Source organism: Lissotriton helveticus, chromosome 5_1, assembly GCF_964261635.1.
Source record: "Lissotriton helveticus chromosome 5_1, aLisHel1.1, whole genome shotgun sequence".
Lineage (NCBI taxonomy): Eukaryota > Metazoa > Chordata > Amphibia > Caudata > Salamandridae > Lissotriton > Lissotriton helveticus.
The window spans coordinates 1,289,790,274-1,289,812,484 of NC_136065.1; the positions used below are offsets into that span (position 1 = coordinate 1,289,790,274).

Consider the following 22,211-nt stretch of genomic DNA (forward strand, 5'->3'; position numbering starts at 1 on the left):
CCTCGGACAAAACTTGCCTGTGAAATTATTCCATCTCTCAACTGAACAGATAACACATCTCATCACACCATCCAATACCACACGGTTAAACAGCAGCACAATTTACAATGCCCACATTTCATAATCTCTTCACAACATTAACCCCTTGCGTGCGGAGGACGGCCGCCGGCCGTCCGACATCACGGTGGGCGTGTGCGGAGGACAGCCGGGGGCCCTCCGAACCATGCCCACGCCATAAATCACCCGCACCGCGGCGGAATTTCCGCCGCGGTTAAAGGGTTAAGTCACACACACAGTTCACAGCATAGCATTCTACGTCCTGGAACCCCAGGCTATACAGTCAGGTACCAGGCCTTAGACTGGTCAGAAAGAATATACTACGACATGATCCACCAATACATACCACAGCAGACAAGATGAGATCAGAGCAGAAGGCTGGCTAAGCACTTGAGAAGAGAGACACTAAAATAAGCGAAAGCAGAAAGCACAAAAAGAAGAAAAAAAGGGACATTTGTGAAAAAGCTTGAAAAAGTGAGCAGAGAGCATGGAAAAGCACAAGAAGGAGGGCAGAAAGTGCAAAGAGATGTGTGCTAGAGAGAGAGGCCCTAAAGAGAGAGGACACGACAAGTAGAGGGAAGTAGAGAACAGGTACGAGAGAGAAAGTGAGATAAGAGCAACTGTGAGAGAGAGGAGAGAACTGGCTGCAGGAGGAGCGAGGGGTGCCTTAAAGCGCAAGGCTGGGTTTGAAAGGGGGCCTCGACTGATCAGAGGATGAGTCATAGGTAAGTAGTAATGAAGCTGGGACTAGATGCCGCTCCTCCATCAAGCCAGGTTGGCCCACACTGCCACCACCCAACCCCTTTATTGTGATATTGTCTGGGAGGAATTCACAAAGACCAACTGCGAACTACACAGTCATGTGCTCCAAGATACAGGCTGCAGTCACCAAATAGTTAGGATAAGAAAACTCCAAGTTTCTAAAAGTGGCATTTTCCAAATTGTGACTTAAAATCAGATTTTACTATTAAAGAGGGTTTTAAATTGCAATTCCTTAGGCACCAACTATGACGTTCGTACCAGTTATATCAAAGAACACGTATAAAATGTAATAAGGTACTCCAATATTATCCTATGGGAAATGTAGGTCACCATTAGAGAAAAACAGATTTGAGTGTTTATCACTACCAGGACATGTAAAACATAAAAGTGCATGTCCAACTTTTTAAATATAATACATCTTGCCTTGCAGGCTGTTGAGCTCCTACCCTAGGGGTGATTTTTAAGCATTAAAAGCAAAGCTTTAGGCCTGGCAAAAGGTTTATTTTATCCTGTCAGAATGCCTCACAGGCTGCACTGAGGGGCCTGAGAGAAGTTTAACCCTTTAACTGCTAGGTCTTTACCTCACAGTGATGAGCCCTTTTTCAGCTATTTGGGGTCGTTTGTGCTTAGACCTCCATAACCTTCTCCTCCACAAGAGGTATCCACATCAATTTTGCTTCTATTTTGTTATCTTAATTCCTGGGACGTCTAAAGGGACCAAGGGTTTGTAGATTCTCCTTGAGGGGACTGAGTAAAAAGGCAAAATTCAGTTAAATGTTGCACTTTTTGGGAAAAATAGGGAAAAAGTACTCTGGATAAAAGTGTAAGTTTTTTCCCCCCTAAAAATGGCATCAACAAATGGTTTGATGTGCTAAAGTCACTATCTTCCCAGCTTTCAGGAGCATGCAGAGCTGTATCAAAAAACCAAACTTTTTACCACAGTTTTGGAATTCTTCAAAAAAATGGCCCATTTCTCCACGTTTTGTGCTTTCAACCTACTTCCAGTTTGTGGTGGAAGCCAGCGTGAAACCCATGGTGATCTAGGAAAGCTATACATTTCCGAAAAGCAGATAACATTTCAAATGAAGTATGGGAGTCAAATGTGTGGATCCCTAGAGGGTTTCTCAAAGAAACTAACTGTTGAAATAAAGAAATATTGAAAATGAGCAGAACAAAATGACAATTTTTAAAATTTTCATCTGTAACTCTTTGTCGCAATGGCAATTTACAAAAGCAATGTACAATTACGTTTGCTAGACCCTTTTGGTTGCGGGTATATATAGTGTTTGTAGGTTCTTTAAGAACTCTGGGTACTCGGAACCAATAACTGAGAGGCACCATACAATGGTTTTTCATTGTGTACTGAGTTTAGGCCAATTCATATGGTAAAATATGAAGAGTGAAAAATAGGTATCCAGGTAACTCATATATATTCTTTAAATGGGCACAGGATAGGGAGTTTAGGAGCAGTGGTTATTTTGTACCGCTCTGAATTTGTGGGTAACTCTACGTGGATATGATTTAGAGGGTATTTATCAAAATGTCTTCTTTTTTACACACTGGCTGGCATTTGAAAGGCACAAATGCAGCAGAATCCAATTGGTAAAAACAAGTATCCTACTATTTTATGCTCCCACATGTCTTCTGATGAAAATAATTCCTCACTTGCGTGGGTATGTCTAGTGCCTGCCACAGGAAATGGCCCAAAATGCAATCTGTATACCTCACATTTTTCCACTCAAAACTGACCCTTTTTTTGCATTGTGGGTAGCTGTAGGTTCTGGGCCCTAGCTAAGCTGGCAACTAGGGAAACCTAGCAAACCTATACTTGTTTTTATAAACTAGACACCTAGGGGAATCCTGGATGGGGTGATTTTCATAACTCTCTCTAATTTTTTTACCCAGAAGTCATTGCAAATCTCACATTTTGACTAAAAAAACAGCTTTCCCTCATATTTCTGTGATGTAAATTTCTGGAGTTTGTGGGGAGCCACAAACTTTCTACCACCCAGCATTTCCTCAAGTGTTCTGATAAAAAAGGTACTAAACATGTGTGGCTAGGCCTAGTTCTCACGACAGGAAATAGCCCAAAACACCACATGGATACATCACATTTTTCCACTCAAAACTGGCTAGTTTTTTGCAAAGTGTGTAGCTGTGGATTTTGAGACGTAACTCAGCGGTCACCTAGAAAAACCTACTATACCTGCATGTTTTCACAAAATAGATATCTGGGGAAATCCAGGGTGAGGGTGACTTGCATGACTCTAACCAGGTTGTTTTCACCCAGAATCCCTTGCAAACCTCAAATTTATACATAAAAAATACACTTTTTGTGATGGAAAGTTAGCTGTGGAATCTGTGAGAGCCACAACTTCCTTCCACCCAGCATACCCTACGTCTTCTGATAAAAATGGTACCTCACTTGTGTGGGAAGGCCCAGTGTTCGCAACGGGAAATGGCACAAAATACAGCTTGGACACATAACTTTTCCCCACTCAAAACTGAACTGACCTGTTTTTTGCAAAGTGGCTAGCTGTGGATTGTGTCCCCTAACTTAGGGGTCACCTAAAGAAAACTAATAGACCTGCATATATTTAAAAACTAGACACCTGGGAAATCCAGGGTGGGGATGACTTGTGTGGCTATTTTAAACTTTGGAAGCTCTTCCCGAGCAGCTCACGGTTAAAATAAAATAAAAAGACTCCTTTTGGTGCAGAGCACCAGAGGGGCCTTTATTTGCACCCCAGTGTCAGAAATTATCAACAGGTACACAGGCGAGGTAGTGCCAGGGTCGGCCATGATCTCACACCCACACCAAGGGGGTTAAAAGGGTTTTCTTAAGTGGGTGGCACTCTTGGTGCTGCAGGCCCTCCCGGACTTCCGCGGCAGAAGGCACATTCCAGCATCATTGCATTATATAAACCATCTACCTATACCAGGCTTCCCTTGTATTGTGTTCTGGTACCTGCTGAGAGGTGATGTCTGCCAGTACATCGGTACTCAGCTCTCTATTCCCTGACCGCTGCCCCTTGGCAGGGGTTACAGTGGGATGTATGACGTTACATCGCAAACTTTTACAACGCACACCGTTACAACGCAATTTTTACAACGCAGATACATTTACAACGAATGCTTTTACAACGCATGACATTACATAGCAGATGCTATTACAACGCATGCCATTTCAACGTAAGTATAGGTAAGTATATTATTTTTTTTTTAATGTAATTTATTAAAATTTAATTAATTTAATAAATTAAATTATTTTTAATAATTAATTTGTAAATATATATACTTTAAAAAATAGTTTATTTTAAAAAGAACAATTATTATTAAAGAACTAATATTAAAAAATAATAAAATTATTAAAATAATTATTTAAATTATTTAAAATTATTTATTTAAAAACTGAACCCTAAAAATACCTGTTACCCTGAACCCTTAAAATACCCCTGTACCCCAAAACCCAAACCTAGCCCGGAAACCTAAAAATACCCCTGTACCCCAAACCCCAAACCTCGCCCTGAAACCTAAAAATACCCCTGTACCCCAAAACCCAAACCTAGCCTTGAAACCTAAAAATACCCCTGTACCCCAAAACCCAAACCTAGCCCTGAAACCTAAAAATACCCCTGTACCCCAAAACCCAAACCTAGCCCTGAAACCTAAAAATACCCCTGTACCCCAAAACCCATACCTAGCCCTGAAACCTAAAAATACCCCTGTACCCCAAAACCCATACCTAGCCCTGAAACCTAAAAATACCCCTGTACCCCAAAACCCAAACCTAGCCCTGAAACCTAAAAATACCCCTGTACCCCAAAACCCAAACCTAACCCTGAAACCTAAAAATACCCCTGTACCCCAAAACCCAAACCTAGCCCTGAAACCTAAAAATACCCCTGTACCCCAAAACCCAAACCTAGCCCTGAAACCTAAAAATACCCCTGTACCCCAAAACCCATACCTAGCCCTGAAACCTAAAAATACCCCTGTACCCCAAAACCCATACCTAGCCCTGAAACCTAAAAATACCCCTGTACCCCAAAACCCAAACCTAACCCTGAAACCTAAAAATACCCCTGTACCCCATAACCCAAAACTAAATATATACTATTACTTAAATTAATTTATTTAATTTACATTTAAAAAAAAAATGATTTTAAAAAATAACATACTTACCAATACTTACGTTGTAATGGCATGCGTTGTAATAGCATCTGCTATGTAATGCCATGCGTTGTAAAGGCATGCGATGTAACGGATCCTGCGTTGTAATGGTGTGCGTTGTAACGGTGTGCGTTGTAATAGTTGCGTTGTAAGGGTTGTTTCCCGTTACAGTGACCCCATTGCTTTTGTCTATAGTATGTACTGTTGTTTGTTATAGGTGGTTGGGGTCAGTAGTATTCGACTTGGCCTCTCCTCCTTGGACTGTCACTCTTCAGGCAGGGGGGACTGCTACCCCTTGCTAACTCTCACATCGTCGACAACCACATCTTGACTCTAATTGGGTTATTAGGATTCATGTGGAGCACAAGATATTTTTTACACTGTGACTGTTGTAAATATGTATGTGAAGTCATCATGGATGTAAAAGCCTGAGGTCTAGAAATCTGGTGATTTCGAACCCCATTTCTACCCACTGCACTTTAATTATATTTTCTTTTTTCTTTTGGATTATTTGTTTAATAAACACACTGTTCTATTTGGAGAAAACCAACCCAGGTCGCAATGTAGTACTGTGTAACACTTTGTGAGGAAGAGGACGCGGGCTCACCTTCGGGTCACTATGGAAAGAGCATTCCGACGTCCAGAGTCAGCGAATGCATCTTGGCACTTGAAGGACAACACGAACCGCCAACAAACATCTCCATATATTGTCTCTTCACAGAGGGACTACGAAATGAGACCGGAAGTGGGTGGAGTTGAACCCGTAAGTTGTGTTCCTGCTCCAATGAAAGGAGGGCGAGACAGGAAGGAGTTGTTGTGGGCCAATTGCGGAGAAGGAGCGAGAGTGAAGGTGGAGGAAGACGGAGACTACTGAGGACCCGGCGAGGACGACGCGGAGGACAAGGATGACGTGGAGGCCGAGGACTGTCATGGTGGAGATGAGGATCCTGACGAACGGTGGAGCAAGGAGTGGTGGTGCCCACCGGAGGAGGCTGGAGAGCGGCCGCAACTCAGGAGACAAGGGGGACAAGGGGGAGGGAGAGCGGGAGGAGGGAGGTGTACACGGGGAAGGGCACAGGTAGCAAATTTGCAGACTCTGCCTCTGAAGTTCTCGTGTATGGCACGTCATTTCCATTCACTGAAGAAGTGACACTTTCTATGTACGGGCACTGAATGCTATTTGCACCTTCTTTTCCCTTTCTTGGCACGTGTCCAACTACGGACTATTAAGGCGCGATATCCCCTGTTATGTCAAGCACTGTTCTGTTAAAACTGACCCTTTACTCCCTTGCACCGGACCCCTAAGCACTTTGAGGTGTGGTGACTGGTAGAACCTAAATACCTGACTGAACAGAGTAACTGACGGCTCCCTTTTCTCTCCTCTCCTATGAGCCTCTGGGAGACACCATCAAGACCGAGGAGGAGCCGGGAACATCTACCTCGAAATTCCCGTCCAGCTCAAACAAGAGCTAATCTGGAGAAGAGCAGGAGGAAGTACCCTCTGAACAACTTGACAAACCCCTCCCTGATAATAGAAAAAGTACTTTTTGAAAATATATTCAGCCTCCTCGCCTGTTTATAAAAACTGCCCTCCCACACACTGATATATATATTTGTTCTTGGTAGGGACCATTGTCTCTTAAAAATACGTTGTAAACCCTTGGTCCCTCTCGACTTACGCGGTTCCCTTGTTTCTTTGTAAACTGCAGGTCCACTAATAGCCTTTAATTTACAGGCCAGGGGTACGCGTAGTACCCTTTATTAGGGACATACAAGTAAATTAAATAGGGCAACTGAGGTGTAAGGCAGTTTTACCATGCTTAAATCAGACACCACAAGCACTATTGCCCTGATTAGCAGTTGTAACACGTGCAGAGTCCTAAGACCAACGAACACAAATTTCACCTAACCAGAAGGAGCAAAGGCAAAAAAGTTTGGGGAAAACCACTCCAAGGATGTCAGGTCTAACATTCCGTGATTGCTGACAGTAATACTTTTTCATAAAAGGTTGCAATGCTTTATTAATTTCAGTGAATGCAGATGCTGAAATATATTATTAATTGTAATGACTGAGATAGGATATGGCTACTGAAGTCAGTGATAGAGTGATGCATAAAATCATGTGGTACATGGTATGTAAATGTGGTAAACTTTAATGCCAAAAGCCCTTCTTGTTTCTTGAGGTCATGATCCTTTAAGATTAAAAGTTGTATAATCAAAGGTATGCACATCAACCGTATGTGTATTTGTAAATTGCTGCATAGTATGATGTAGTGTGTGTGTAATAAATGTACTTTTCCTTTTCTAAAGAAAAAGAATGTTCTAGACAATAATTTATTGAGGGTTGTTGTTGTGTGCTAGTGAATGGTGATTACAAACCCCACACCACCTCCCCCAAGTATTCCTTGGACTGCTCTGTTGCACTACCCTAAAAGAGTCAAGCGCTACAATTGGATGCTTGGTTTCCAGTGAGTGGGCAATTCTGGAACTATTACTTGCATAGGTCTTTCACCCAGCACAACTAATACCCAGTTTCCTTACAATCTTTAATTAATTCAAAGTTGAAATTGCCAAGGTATAAAAGTGGGATGAATGGTGGGTGCTTCCAAGATAAACTGTATACCCTCTTTGACGGTATCAATAGCACAACAGTGTCTTGCAATTGTAAAGCACTATAACATGGAGCTATAAAGGGGCACTGACTATAGTGGAAATGTTCTCAAAGGAGTAAGGCAGTTTGCGGCCGTTAGCGAAGGTGTATAGCGAGCTTCTGGTTGATTGAATACCGTGCTGGCAACCTTAAACTGTGCTCAACATGCAGGGCACCAGATGACTAGAACAGTGTGTATGGTGGCTGTGGTCACTTACTGATTAACTCAAGTTTCATAGACAACATTAAAGTGAAGAGGAGGAGTATGGGTCAAGGTAGTTTACTATGTAGAAGACTATCACATATGGAACGAGCATTTGACACGCAGCATGTCAGGGTAATATTGGAGGTGTTAGACTTCAGAGGATGCAGTGTTAGCTGGGCATTGCACAATATGAGAATAATTAGGTACAGTTGCTTAGCAGGGCATTTTTGGATACATATTTTGGGTGAAACAGTTAAGATGGATCTACCACTTCAGACATGGTGTGAAACATGGGGAGTTCTGTGTTTATCTCTTGGGTGATATGCATCCATCTTTATAAATTCAGTTGCTTTTACTCTCATTTCAGAGATTTTATATTAAAAATAGGAGTAACAATCCCTTCTTTTGTTGGTCTCAGTGATATTAAAAGTCGATGCACAACCACCAGATATGCATGCATGCATCTAAAAGACAGGCTTTACGTCGCTACTGTCTCCCTCCATGAGTACCACCAGCATTTTATGGTAAATTCATAATTCTGGATCTGGAACAACATTCCTATAGCAATCAAAACAACTCCATGCCTGCTCAAAGTTAGGAAAGGTTTGAAGATACACCCCTTTAACAAACAATACATCCCCATGCAGAAGCACCACACTTCTGCTCCTAGAACCCAGCTATCTCTCCAATCACTAGTTGACCGTATCCTTGCCTTTGACTCTGCACAATGTGTTGCTGCCTTTAGGATAGATCCTTGCTATACAACGGATACAAATATAAATGCAGACACACTGGTTGGATGTCATCTGCAGACATATATGTGAACACAGCTTCTTTGTGTGAGGGAGTGCTTCAAGCTGCTTCATATAGACATCAAGCAGCAGAGGCAAAGTCATGGAGAACACCCCATCTCAGAGGCTATTAAGTGGAGTAAGGATGCTACTCGCTGGGACCCATTTGAGGAGAAAACCAGCCCCTTATCAGGCAATACCAAAGAGTCGATCCAGTAGTAGACGAAGATCCATCACGTTGAAGTAAAAAACTGCATACCCACACCATCTCCAGCATCACAATGAAGTTGTCCAGTGCACACACAGCCACCAACTCAGTGCTCTGGTCTGTCCTGAAATCCTCTTCATGTAGCCCAAAAGTCCCTGAATCTCTGCAGAGCTTTGAAGTTAGCTCATTATAGCACATTCAGCAAGCTTTCGGGTGATCACCAGTATCTCACCAGCAGTCTCTCTGTTTGCCCTGCTATCTATTTAGTTGGTATGCCACTATAGAGTGTGCAGTCCATCTCTCTCTTTCTATGTATTTTTGGGCACACTCTGTATCTGGCCCCAGCCAGCCAGGCACGAGGCACCGTTTGGGCATAGAATTTGGGAAAGAGCAAGAAGGAAACCATTCCCAAAGCAAATAAGTGAACAGGCTAAAAGTCCAGTATCCAAAAGTAACTATTCGTATATAAATGCTTTCTCCCCAAGCATTTGAGTCCCTCCGTGTTGTACCTTTGATACATTAGGGATTCAAGTAACGTATAACTATAATCAGTATTTTGCTTAAGAATTTTTGATGCACTATTAATCATTTTCATTAATGTTTCCTCACAGGACAAGTTTACAGTATGGAATCATGTGCCTGAAGAGGTTAAACTATGACCGGAAGGAGCTGGAGAAAAGGCGGGAAGAAACGCAGCACGAGATCAAAGGTCAGCGCGCTGTATAATGAAGTCTAATGTTTTCGTGGATGGACATGCAGTAACATTGTAGTCTGTAATTAATAAGCTAGTGTCTGTGGGCTGCAATGAAAGGTTAGCCTGTCAACATTGTTATTCTTCTGGAAAGGGAGAGAGATGTTCTTAGCCATAGATTTCTTTTTACACAGCCTGTTTACTCTCCTTTGTTTTTGCGCTCTTATGTGTTTTCTTGCAGTTAAAACTGTTTCCTATCACGGTGCAACTAGGTACGGGTGAAATATCAATTTCGCCAACGCAATCATATAATTTCGGGAACTTTGTGTTATTATCGTCGCATTATTACAACACGTTTTTGTAACAATATAGTGTGGAAACGAGAGGACAACAATAATGACCAGAACAAAAATGCCTTTCGTTCACAGTAATTGTGTTTTTTGTGCGATTATTGTACAGCAGAATGCATCCTTTTATGAAAAATAGCCTCCAGAATGCATTTCTCAATAATATATATTGCTAAGTGCCAGGGTTACATTTTAAGTGACTATGTGGGATTTTGCATACTGTTCCTCAAATTGTCCACATTTATGTGAAAGCAAATTAATCGAATCTCGCACACCCTTATCTACAATTTATGAAATAATATTAATATGTTTTAAAAAATCATGTGACCTCCCACACCTAATGCTCTCTTGGTATGGTCATGTTTTCTTATCCCTCTAACACAGTGTCAAACTTTTTAATGGCACACCCTTCCCCCAGTGGGAAAAATAATAATCAGGCCCCCTACTCAAAATTGGCACTGTCTAAATACGTAGGGGCAGATTTATGAGTTCAGGCGCATCTCTGCAAATCAGCAGGGATGCGCCAGAACTGATGCGTCACGTAATTCCCTCCTTGCGGCACCACAGATGCGCCGCATTTACAATGCGGCGCACCATGGTGCAAGGAAGGGCAGATGCGTGACGCATCTTGTGGTGTACGGGCGGCGCATTGCTGGAGTAGCGTCGCAAGTGCGACGCAACTCCTGCAATGTACAGAGGCCACCCATACATAACGTGGTGCGTCACTCCTTACGCCTGCTTCAAGCAGGCGTAAGGATTTGACCCAGCAGCGTCGTAAAACTGACTCAGTGAAATCCTGTAGATTTCACTGCGTCAGTTTTATGGGGCTTTCCTACGAGGGAACGCCCACCCTGCGACAGAACGCCCACATGAAACCTGACGCAGATTTCATGTGGCGCAGGGCTTTACAACGTGACGCATCTGCCGAGATGCGTCACGTTGTAAATAGGTCGCAGGGATGCACCACGTTTCCGCGCCATTGCGTGACGCAACGGCAGCGTAAACGTGGCGCAAGTCCGACATAAATCTGCCCCCAATAGACTTATACAAACATTACGTTTCAGTTCTGATACCATTTTAAAAATTATAATCAAATACATGATTGCCAAACGTACTATTCTGGTCACTTCTCTTTTGACAAAAGATGTTAGTGATGGCCCACCACAGAAAAGCTTACTACCGCTCATTTTTTCCACTTTAATCAAAGCGCTGTTGTCAGCATAATGCTTCTTCTCGTGCCCCCCTTGGGATCACTTGAGCCCCCACTTAAAGGGGGGCCGCTCCCCAGTTTGAAGACCCCTGCTCTAACAGATTTTGCCACAGAGAAACACACATCTTCAGGAGTATTTATTCACTTTTATTTAGTGAAAACCCAAATGGGCATCAACACAGTTTATCCAAGATATAACACCGAGCTCTTGTGTACAGTTTTTGCGATCTGTTCTGAATTTCGGATCGCAGGGCTATGAAAAGGGTGTTCCCCTCCAATATCTGGTTAGTAAATGTATGTATCAATAGTTTGTGACGTCACCTGTCACCACAAACCGCTGAAGGGTTACCGATTCTTGAGTAACAAAGTAGAAAGTGGCAGATTTACAATAACTGGCGCATCCCCAGGGATGCACCAGTTATTGTGCGCCGCAGCTCCGCCACCCATGGTGCGCCGCATTTACAATGCGGCGCACCATGGGGCAAAAACGGCACAGATGCGTGATGCATCTGTGCCGTAAAGGTGGCGCAGTGCTGGAGTTGCGTCACAAGCGCGACGCAGCTCCAGCAAGGCTCGGGAGTGCCCTATCGGTCCAATGCTGCGTCAAGCCTTACGCCTGCTTCAAGCAGGCGCAGGGTTTTGACGCAGCATTGGCTCAAAAGTGACTGAGTGAAATCATGTAGATTTCACTCAGCCACTTTTAGGAGGCGTTCCTGTGCAGGAACGCCCCCCTGCGCCGGAACGCCTCCTTATGGCGCAGGGCTTAACAACGTGACGCATCTCCTAGGATGCGTCACGTTGTAAATAGGGCGCATTGTTTGCGCCGCCGTTGCGTCAAAAAAAGTGACACAATTGCGGCGCAAAGAGGCGTAAAGGGCTTGTAAATCTGCCCCAAAGTCTCTCACTGGGGCACTCCCCGTTGTGAACCATGTCACTGTTTTGGAGGGAGATGGCGGAGTTCGAGAGGATCACTGAAGTCTCCTCCCACCGATGTCTTTCTAAACGGGCAGAATGTCTTCACTGTGCTTTAAGCCATGGGCTGCTTTAAAAACAAGCATTTACAATGCAACGGTTTCGCCTTTGGAAAAGTTAGAGCTATTGGCAATGTAAAGGACAATGCCATTTATTTATCTGTTTTGAAAACCAACACATAAATACAAATGTTGTCATTTACAATGCCAATAGCTCAAACTTTTCCAAAGGCGAAACCGTTGCATTGTAAATGCTTGTTGTATGCATGCAGCACATTATAATGTGAGATTACCGACACTTCTCAGGAGCAAACAGGCCCTTTAAACAGAGTACCTGCACCTATATATTTCCAATTAAAGCACTGGTTACGAGTGAGTGACACACACACACGTCCATCTCTACCTCATTAAGACAATTCTAGAGAGAAAAAGCTTAGGTACACCATCCCATGCACACTCGATAAAGCCGGTATCAGGAGAGTAACTATCTCCGCACACAAGCAACTTCCGCCATATGAACGACACACATGCGCAGCTCCTCCTGAACAGAGATAGCACTGAGAAAAAAAGTCGAGTACACGCGAGCCGTCATTCGAAGAAAAACAGAGAAATCACACACAACGGCCTTCCTTTCGGAGCACAGAGCTCATAGGGTCCCTTCGGGGGACCCGGCCCACTTAAAGCCCTGCGCAGGGGCACTGAGGCCTAGATGCATGAAGGGCTGGCCCACCGAACAGTCCAGGATTTTAATGGGTAGCAGTAGGGGGGCATTTTTCTTGCGCTGACACCAATGCCGCAATTGCTAGTCCGATACTGCTGAGGCAGGAATGACAAACACTGCCTGATACTTTATCCCTTATCGTACGCATTATACCAGGATTTCCGCTTCCATACCACACATATACCCCCAAACTGGCCACTCTCTATAGCATGACTGTCAAATATCTACTCACCACTTTGTGTCTCCGGTAGGAGGCGTCTCTCACTCCACCAATGAGATGGTGACTCTGCACCAAGCTCCTCCTAAAGCTAGAGTGGCGTTACCATCACCAAATAAATGCCTTTCTCTCAGCAACGATCCCACCCACAGACAGAGTCGGCGGCAGCATGTACTACCATATTAAGATAATTGAGCGGCCATGATAGAAGTACTTTTTTTTAATTCTAAATATATATGTCAATGTCTTCAAGAACATATTAATGCTTTCTTAAACTTTTAATATGTTTGTCACGTACACATTTATATTCAAATTAATAAGTCATTGCTAAATATAGTATGAAAAGCTATGGTAAAATTATCTTTAAACTATTGCTATCCTTTATTTAAAAACCCAGAGCAGTCTGGTGCGTTACTGCATCACCGTGTATAATGCGCTCAGCATATGCTGTTTATTTTTACGTTCCATTCGTTACAAAGCACACAAGTCTATCTTCAATTTCAGTTAGTTATTACCAAAGCCGAAAAAATCCCGTTCTCATAAAAAAAGGGGTAGCGCCCTTGCAAACTTGATCAAAGCCAATAGGTCGCGCCTTTCAAACCGATTGGTTCTTGCTAATGTGATTTGCTCATGCTGCATATATTACAGCCGAGCCGATTCAGGCTTTATGTTAGATGTCGCCCGTCTGAAATTTCCTCTGTGTAGGGTGACCAGATTCTCAAAACAAACAAGATCCAGGGTAAAATATGACACACGGACAGCGGGAGGGGGGCGGGAACGGCGCACGGACAGCGGGGGGGGGGGCGGAACGGCACAGACGACATGAGACGCAGCAAGCACTTACCAGAGGAAGACTTCTTCCGGGGCGGTCGGCCTCGGAATGACAAAAGCAAACACGGACGACAAAAAAAAAGAAACCCCGCCCACCGCCCGATGACTACACAGAGGGAACGCCCAGGGAAAAAATCTCGGGAACGCCCCCGAATCTGGTCCGTGAATGACGGACAGATCTCTGTTCCAATGGCTAGCCTCCATTTATGGAGCTAGCCAATGGAACAGAGGGCGTATTCAAGGGTCCCTTACTGAAGACTACAGATTTCTCGGGAGGCGGAGCTAAAGCTCCGTGCTCCAGTCGAAACCTAATGAGTGATAATAAAAGAGATAAAGTGTGAAAGAAAGATGAAAAATAGTGACATAAAATGGGAAAGATAGAAACATGGTTAGTATGATGAAATAAAGAAGGGAAGATAATTTAAGCGACCCAGCCAATATCTCAGGAGTGGAGAAGCCTCGTCTTGCCAATGGTTGAAAGTGGGCGGTGTTTTATTTTTCTAGCTACTCCATTGTGCTATAGTGTGATTTTCAGAAGGTTAGCCCATGGGATTTGAGCCACTGCATGCAGCGAACCCCCAGGGCCTATGACATCCTCTGATTACTTCCCCAGCTAGCATGCTGTATGTCGCAAGAGACATGACGCACAGTGTGGGCACCCGTGATCCCACGCACAGGCTTTTCAGTGTTTTCACGGACCACGCTCCACGCATGGCACTATTACACGAAGCCTGCCTTGAACTGCGGCAGCACGGGTTGCATTTGGGGCACAGCACAGGAGACAGCAGACCTGCAAATACTGGGGGGCGTAGCTTCGGCGGGGATGGTACACCGCCTCATAAATTACATTTTGTGATGCCTGGTTGGGTACAGGAGGTTTCCAGTCGAGAAGGCGAGGTGTCTGTTGGAGTTCACCTTGATGTTTGCATAAACAGAGACAAAAACTCAAACACGCTTTTGTTTTGAAAGCCTCAAAAAAGTTGGTTATTTTACAATATATTGTTTTCTCTCTTAGTACTCCTACCAATCTGCATTCGACTCCCTTTCCACTGCCCCTGAAGCCCCTCCCAGACCTCATGCTTGTCGTATAATGTGGAAGCAACTTACAGAGGGACAAAGGTGAATAAAAATAACCATGTTTAAAAAATGGTGAGTCCCCTGACAATCGACAATGCTGACATGTATGAGGCCGGCTTGGCTTCCGTACTTCACGTCACCGGGTGCTGCACGATAACTTGCTATGTAATTTCCGAAGAATTACAGCTTCAACAATTATCTGAAGGCATCCCTTTCCCCGACAGCAGACCGGCACGAGCAGCTATTTGCCAACGCAGCAGTTATCGCCTGCAGGTACCTTTTTACGTTTCCTGGGAAGGTGGACTAAGTAAAGCTATTTTATATTTGAAAAATAAAAATTGAGACAAACCTGTGGCCCGTCACCCGCCCAAAAAAGCCTCTGCATCGCTGGAGCGTCATTTGTGAGTCAACATCCTTTCTTGAGAAAGTTTATCTTCAGGAGTTCACAGGCTGCCTCTGCGCGAGAGAAAGAATGTGTCACTTTTTCCCGTCAGATGGAGGGGGTGGGGGAGTATGTAAACCGATTTCCTATTGGATGTTCTCTTTGTTTAGCGATTGGTTGCGCTGCAAAATCTCCTTGCCTTATAGGCCAACTCATGTATTTTGATTACTTTATGCACGATAACTTGCTATGTAATTTCCGAAGAATTGCAGCTTCAACAATTATCTGAAGGCATCCCTTTCCCCGACAGCAGACCGGCACGAGCAGCAGCTTCAACAATTATCTGAAGGCATCCCTTTCCCCGACAGCAGACCGGCACGAGCAGCAGCTTCAACAATTATCTGAAGGCATCCCTTTCCCCGACAGCAGACCGGCACGAGCAGCTATTTGCCAACGCAGCAGTCGGGGCGGTCGGCCTCGGAATGACAAAAGCAAACACGGACGACAAAAAAAAAGAAACCCCGCCCACCGCCCGATGACTACACAGAGGGAACGCCCAGGGAAAAAATCTCAGGAACGCCCCCGAATCTGGTTCGTGAATGACGGACAGATCTCTGTTCCAATGGCTGGCCTCCATTTATGGAGCTAGCCAATGGAACAGAGGGCGTATTCAAGTGTCCCTTACTGAAGACTACAGATTTCTCTGGAGGCGGAGCTAAAGCTCCGTGCTCCAGCGAAACCTAAAAAATAGAGGGACAAAGTTCCACTGGTCTTTGCAGGCCTTCATCCCTGCAGTGGCATCCAATCACAATGCCTATTTGTCTTATTGCAAAATGCATACACATTCACAAAGCAATCGGTGTGCACGTTGAACACCCATGGGTGCAAAGGAGAATGATACATCAGACACAAAGTGTTCGTATGCACAGCATGTGGTTCAGACATGTAATAAATATAATATTTGCTGCACTGTCATGTTTGTTGCAAAGGAGATGCAAACCTCACAAATTAAATACAATACCTTTGGAATATGGCCAGTCCAGTGGAATCATTATAACATAACATGTGGTTGATTGACATCTTTCTACAATGTATTGAATTTTATGTTCTTATTACAAACGTGTTCGGATGCTAGAACGCACCTGCAATAAAGAAATTATACCCACAATTGCTTATAAAAGTTATTGGAATCAAATTGTGACTTCAGAGTGCTCAAGGTGTCAGTGAGCCTTCCAACAGTGTGAATGAAGTTGGTGGACATGAGCCCAAACACTGTCTTTGTGCCAACAGCAGTTTCTAAAGCAAACTCTCACTTTTTGCTTTGGGGCCTACATTCTATCCCCATTAGCTCTGGCAAGGAATGACTCTGTATGTATGTATGTATGTATAGATATTTTTGTATAGCGCTTGCTGTCACCCAACGGGCATCCTGGCGCTTAGATAGTCATGACATACAAGGTGTTACCAGCATCCGAAAAGTCTAGTGCAACATTCTGGGAAATAAATGGGTCTTTAGGTTTTTCTTAAAAGAGGAAATATCGGTCATACCCCTCAGGTCCAAAGGGAGAGAGTTCCACAGTTTTGCTGCGGTGAACCTGAAGGCCCAACCTCCCATCCGGGAGCGCCTAATCTTAGGTACTGATACCAGATAGGCAGAGGCTGACCGGAGTGGTCTACCTGGAATATACCAGGAGAAGAGGTTCTGCAATGGGAGTGGGCCTTGACCGTGAAGAGCCCGAAACACCAAACACAGGGCTTTGAAATCAATACGCTGCAGAATTGGCAACCAGTGCAAGTCCCTAAGGGCCTCAGCAGAGGAGTCCAGACGGCGGCGTAACAATGCGAGTTTTGCAGCAAAGTTCTGCACACGTTGTAGTTTCCCCAGTAGAGTGACAGGCGCCCCCAGAAGCAGTGCGTTGCAATAGTCGAGACGACTTAAAATAATGCTTCGCACTACCTCTGGTCTGGCATAAGAAGGGAGCAAGGGTAGAATCTTCCGCAGCGAGCAGAGCAGTGCCATGCAAGTGGCTACCGTTTTGTTCACTGCTACCTCTAGTTGTAAATTAGAGCTGAACATTACACCCAAATTCCGTACTGACTCATCAGGGGAGTCAGTCCCTTGAAAATCAGGGGGCCAGAAGTCCAGTGGTAGAGGCCTGGGGGTGCGGTCCATTGAGCAGTGTAACACCTCAGTTTTCATGCTGTTAACTTGCAGGGAGTTGTTACCTAACCATGCTGCCGCAGTGCTCATACAGCGATGAAACACCTCCTGGGATACCACCTTCTTGCCTTCAAAAGAAAAGACAAGCTGAGTGTCGTCTGCATAGTTGGTGACCGTTATGCCAAAGGATGTTATTAACGAGATCAGGGGACGGAGGTAGAGATTAAATAGGATGGGACTAATGGAAGACCCCTGTGGTACACCCTGCCCCACCTTCCTGATGTTAGATTTGAGAGGTGGCAGAGATACCACCTGGTACCTATGATCGAGATATGATACCAACCACTGTAGGGCCAATCCAGAAACTCCAGCCTCCGCCAACCTCCTGATCAGGATTACATGGCTGACCGTGTCGAACGCGGCCGACATGTCAAGCAGCACTAAAAAGGCCGATTGACCCTGGTCGGCCCGCGTCCGAAGGTCATCAAGAACGGTCACCAAAGCCGACTCTGTCCCATGTGCTGGCCTAAAGCCAAACTGGACCGTATCCAAGCACTCGGTGGACTCAAGGAAGTTGGAAAGGTGCCTTGTGGCCAGTTTCTCCAAGATTTTAACTGGGAATGGCAATAGGGAGATCGGCCTATAGTTTACTGGGCACATAGGGTCCAGATTTTCTTTTTTCAGCAGTGGGGAAACCACTGCCAATTTCCAGCAGTCAGGCACTCGTGCGGAACCCAACTCTGTGCAAGACAGAGATCCTGCAGGAATGAGTAGTGCAGGACTGTCCATGGAATACAAATAATTTCTTTCAACTAGAAAGAAACAGATTTGTGTTTATTGTATGAGCCACCGCTTCTGATTTCTTACAGTTAGGAGTGGGTGGAACGCGCAGAGTTTTACTCTGCAGAATTCCGCTGAGTTACATAAGCGGCGCAATTTCAGCACGTCACGCTGCTCATGCTGATTTTTAGCACCAGGAGCTTTTTCCACATTGTAAAAGCACAAACGGCGCCATGCCAGATGGCACTGCTACTTTTTGCAGCTCAAGTAGATTTTCTACTCGAGCGGCAGCATTCTCAAAGTGAAGAGTAGTGACCTGCCGCGACCATCTATGCTGAGAAATTATGCAGGACTTGTCGTAGCTCTCAATTTTTTTTCTCACGCTCGCTATCTTAACTGCAGCGTGCGAGAAAAACTTTGCCATGTGGTGGTTTGCAGAGTTTTTCTGGGACCGCACGTTCCAGGCAAAGCACGGAGTGGGCATAACACCACGAACTCTGTCGGGGGAGTGGAGTTTTCCACCCAGCCTGAACATAACAGGTGTTACTAATATGCAATTTAACAGCACTACATTTTTACTGCCCTCTGGAGTATGGAAGGTTCAGTCAGATCGCCTGGATCAGAATTGATTACAGCAGATGCCAATGGTAAGCATTTAACTCACTATTCCACTCCTATATTTTCCCCCTACTATGCAATGGGGTTGGCATTGATTATTGAGAGGAGATCTGATTTAGTAAAGCGAGGTCCAGATTAGGATCACCCCCAATAGTTCTTTTCGTAATGTTTTGGAACGAAGAGTGGGCCTAAGACAGTGGCTGTCATGCGATGTGGCCATCCCATGGCAAACTCTTTGTCAGTTATGAGTGGCTAGTTTATTTCTTATCCTTTGTAAAAACCCACATGTACTTTGAAGACCAGGGTCCGGATTCAGAGTTCGTCGGGATGATGTTGCTATTTATCACACTCGATAAATAGCGATACTCTGGAGTGCATTATTTATTGGGGGATATAAATAGCACCTATTCTTTAAGAAATAACATGCAGATTTTAGTGCCTGTTGCACCAAAATCCAAATGGAACAGTAAATACTATACATTTCCCCTTGTTAAATTGCTGCAGGTTTGGCCTGACAAAATTTAGCGAAGAGTGAAATACTTACCAGTTATTACCTGATGAAATACCACAAAACTCGGAGTTCCGATTCCTGAGCAAACAGGGGTTTAAGCAGTGATGGGAAATTCAGACCAACTCGCACACAAGGCCCAGGTGCTGATGTGTAGACTGTCAAGATGGTGAAAAGTCGTGTGAAATTATCGCATCTGTGCATTATGGACATGGATTGGCTAGGTTTGATCGCTGAATCAAGTTCCTATTAGGAAAAAATATCTATTCCCTGTGCTGAAAGCGGCGGGCTTTTCTCAAGTTAGGCCAGCCTAAATCTTTCTCCAAATGCTAGCTGATACTTACACCATGTTTAGTGTTGCTTGTTTTTTAACTGCTGCATTTAGATCTAGGAAAAAAAGATTACCCCGGATAGACCTTTCTTAAACTTAAATTTGTTCTTAAAGAAAAATTTTTCATATTTGTAAATATATTTGTATTTTGGAGAAACAACCTGAGGAAATGTAATCACTAAGCAGAAATTTTTTTTGTAATGAGATCGAGTAATGTTATAAAGAAATTGTATTTGTGTTTGTTTTATGTCTTTTATGATTTTAACAAAAATCGAATAAAGAGTATTTTGACTGACTGAAGTTCCTATTATTCCTATTATGTTATGTTGAGCAAGATTGAGAGAGAAAATTATAATCTTTTACCAAGTGATTTCAATATTTTTTTTCTTTTAAAAAAGTGACGCATTGAAAGGATGTGTTGTGTGAAGAGTTGTTTGCCATTGGCAAATTTGTCCAACAAGTCAACAATGTGTCTTTCAGCTATTGAGAGAGAGCCATCCGTGAGATATCCAGTGCTGGCTAGCTGAATATGAGTGGATGAGGGGTTAAATGTCCTGTTTGCATGAGATTTTCAGAAACAGCTGGATGTCATCAGTTTGTTTGTAGGAAATCCATATGCTCTGCTAGACCCCAGATTATTTTGCCTGCACCTGTCTTTTTGACCTCAACTGAGGACTTGGACTGCTTTTCTGCCAAGTGCACATATGTGCATTGATGTGCGAAAGTAAAAAAAAAAAAACAGTAAGAGGCAGGTGCTGCGACTGTATGCTGTCTTTTGCAGCTTTCAGAGCAAAAATGTACATAAAGCCGGTCTTAATATCTGTCGTCATCTCTGCAAAGCCTCTGTCTGGGCACATGCACTGAAACAAATCTTTTAAGTAAAGCGGGATGTTTATTTTTAAGTTTGTCTTCAGCTACTGTTACCTAATATGGCGGAGGCTAACACAATCGAATTACAATATACAGGCTTATTTTTTGTAACTTTGAAAGAGTTGTGAGGTGCTGCGTGTTCAGGGACTGTAGGTAACATGAGGCCATCCATGGCCCTCAATGTATCTTGCATGTATTCATTGATGTGGCAGTGTGACGTTCCTGGTACCAACAGCACCTCATAGGTACCCAATGACATATGATGATAATTCTTTAAGAATTACTATTATTAAATACTTTTCTAACTATCAATTTTACTTTGTTAGGTTGATGCCAAATTTAACCCAGCCCTTCACAAATATCTATTGATGTCTGGTTAAAAACGTGAGCCAATGGAAGCAACCACCACCAGACCCTCCAGATCCCGAAGCTTCCGTTTTTTTTTCACAAGGGCACGACTATCACTTTTTCTTTCTTTCTTTCTTTCTTTCTTTCTTTCTTTCTTTCTTTCTTTCTTTCTTTCTTTCTTTCTTTCTTTCTTTCTTTCTTTCTTTCTTTCTTTCTCTCTTTCTCTCTTTCTCTCTTTCTCTCTTTCTCTCTTTCTCTCTTTCTCTCTTTCTTTCTCTCTTTCTTTCTCTCTTTCTTTCTTTCTTTCTCTCTTTCTCTCTATGAACAGTGATTCAATTTTTTGACTGTCCAAGGAACTAAAAACCGCAGTAAATTATTACTGAAGTATCCTTTCCTGTCTGCCTCTTCAAAAACTCCATTTTGGAATGATTTTCCCTAACAGTACATTTTCTAACTAGGTGCAATCAGCTACTTAGATAGGTTGATTAGTTATATTCCGTGAGAAATTATTTGAACCTTTTATTTGCCAAACTTCATAACTTTAATCTTAGACACATTTATCAACAGGAGCAGATTTGAAAAATAATGCTTGAATGAGGATAATGTATTCGGCAATCCCCAGGAGCTTAAATGGAATGATGTAAAATCATCAGCATACATTAATAATATTCATTCTGCCATCTAGCTTGTAGGGATGAAATCACTTTATTTATTTTTAGGTGAAGATCCAATAAAAAGTTGGCAAAGCACCAACTGGACCTGCATAAGTCCTGCTGCTGGCTTCTGCTGGTCCTGGACTCTGGGCTAGCCTCAATGAGTGCTCCTCCACAAATAAAGGTTAAAACCCTGTAGTTTGGGGCTCCTCACAACTCTGAAGTGGCTTCTTTGCACCAAGAATAATTCGCCTGTGACAACCGCTAATGTGAAGCTCGAGTGGGATCTGTTCTTCACACCGACAGGGGCTGTCCACAAGGAATAGCAATGCATGACCCGCTCTTCCCACTGACAGTGACTGTCTGCGACTATTATCTAACATGAAGCTCAATGGACGACTTGCTTCTCATGCTACAGCAAGAACCGTCCACTATGCTCGAACTGCTCTATGCACCAAAAACCTCCTCCTCATGACCCCTTCCAAGGCGCACGGAACTCTCTGTGCTTGATTTGAGAAAGTAACTCTTCAACAAGACTAACCTATTCCCTGTATTCGACCCACGCTACATTGTGGTCAACCTGAAATTGTGATTTTCCCCTAGTCCAGATAACCCCGAGTGGTGCTTTCTGCTTCTTGGTGCTATTTTC

General features: G+C 43.7%; 1 protein-coding gene across 1 annotated transcript in view; it reads left to right on the top strand.

The window, feature by feature from the left end:
* The window catches only part of PPFIA4 (PPFI scaffold protein A4), a 1,997,086-nt gene that overhangs the window by 1,895,117 nt on the left and 79,758 nt on the right, over positions 1-22,211 (top strand). The window contains exon 29 of the mRNA XM_078644121.1: positions 9,458-9,555. Coding sequence (XP_078500247.1) covers positions 9,458-9,555 — 98 coding nt within the window. The remainder of the gene's footprint in view (positions 1-9,457; positions 9,556-22,211) is intronic.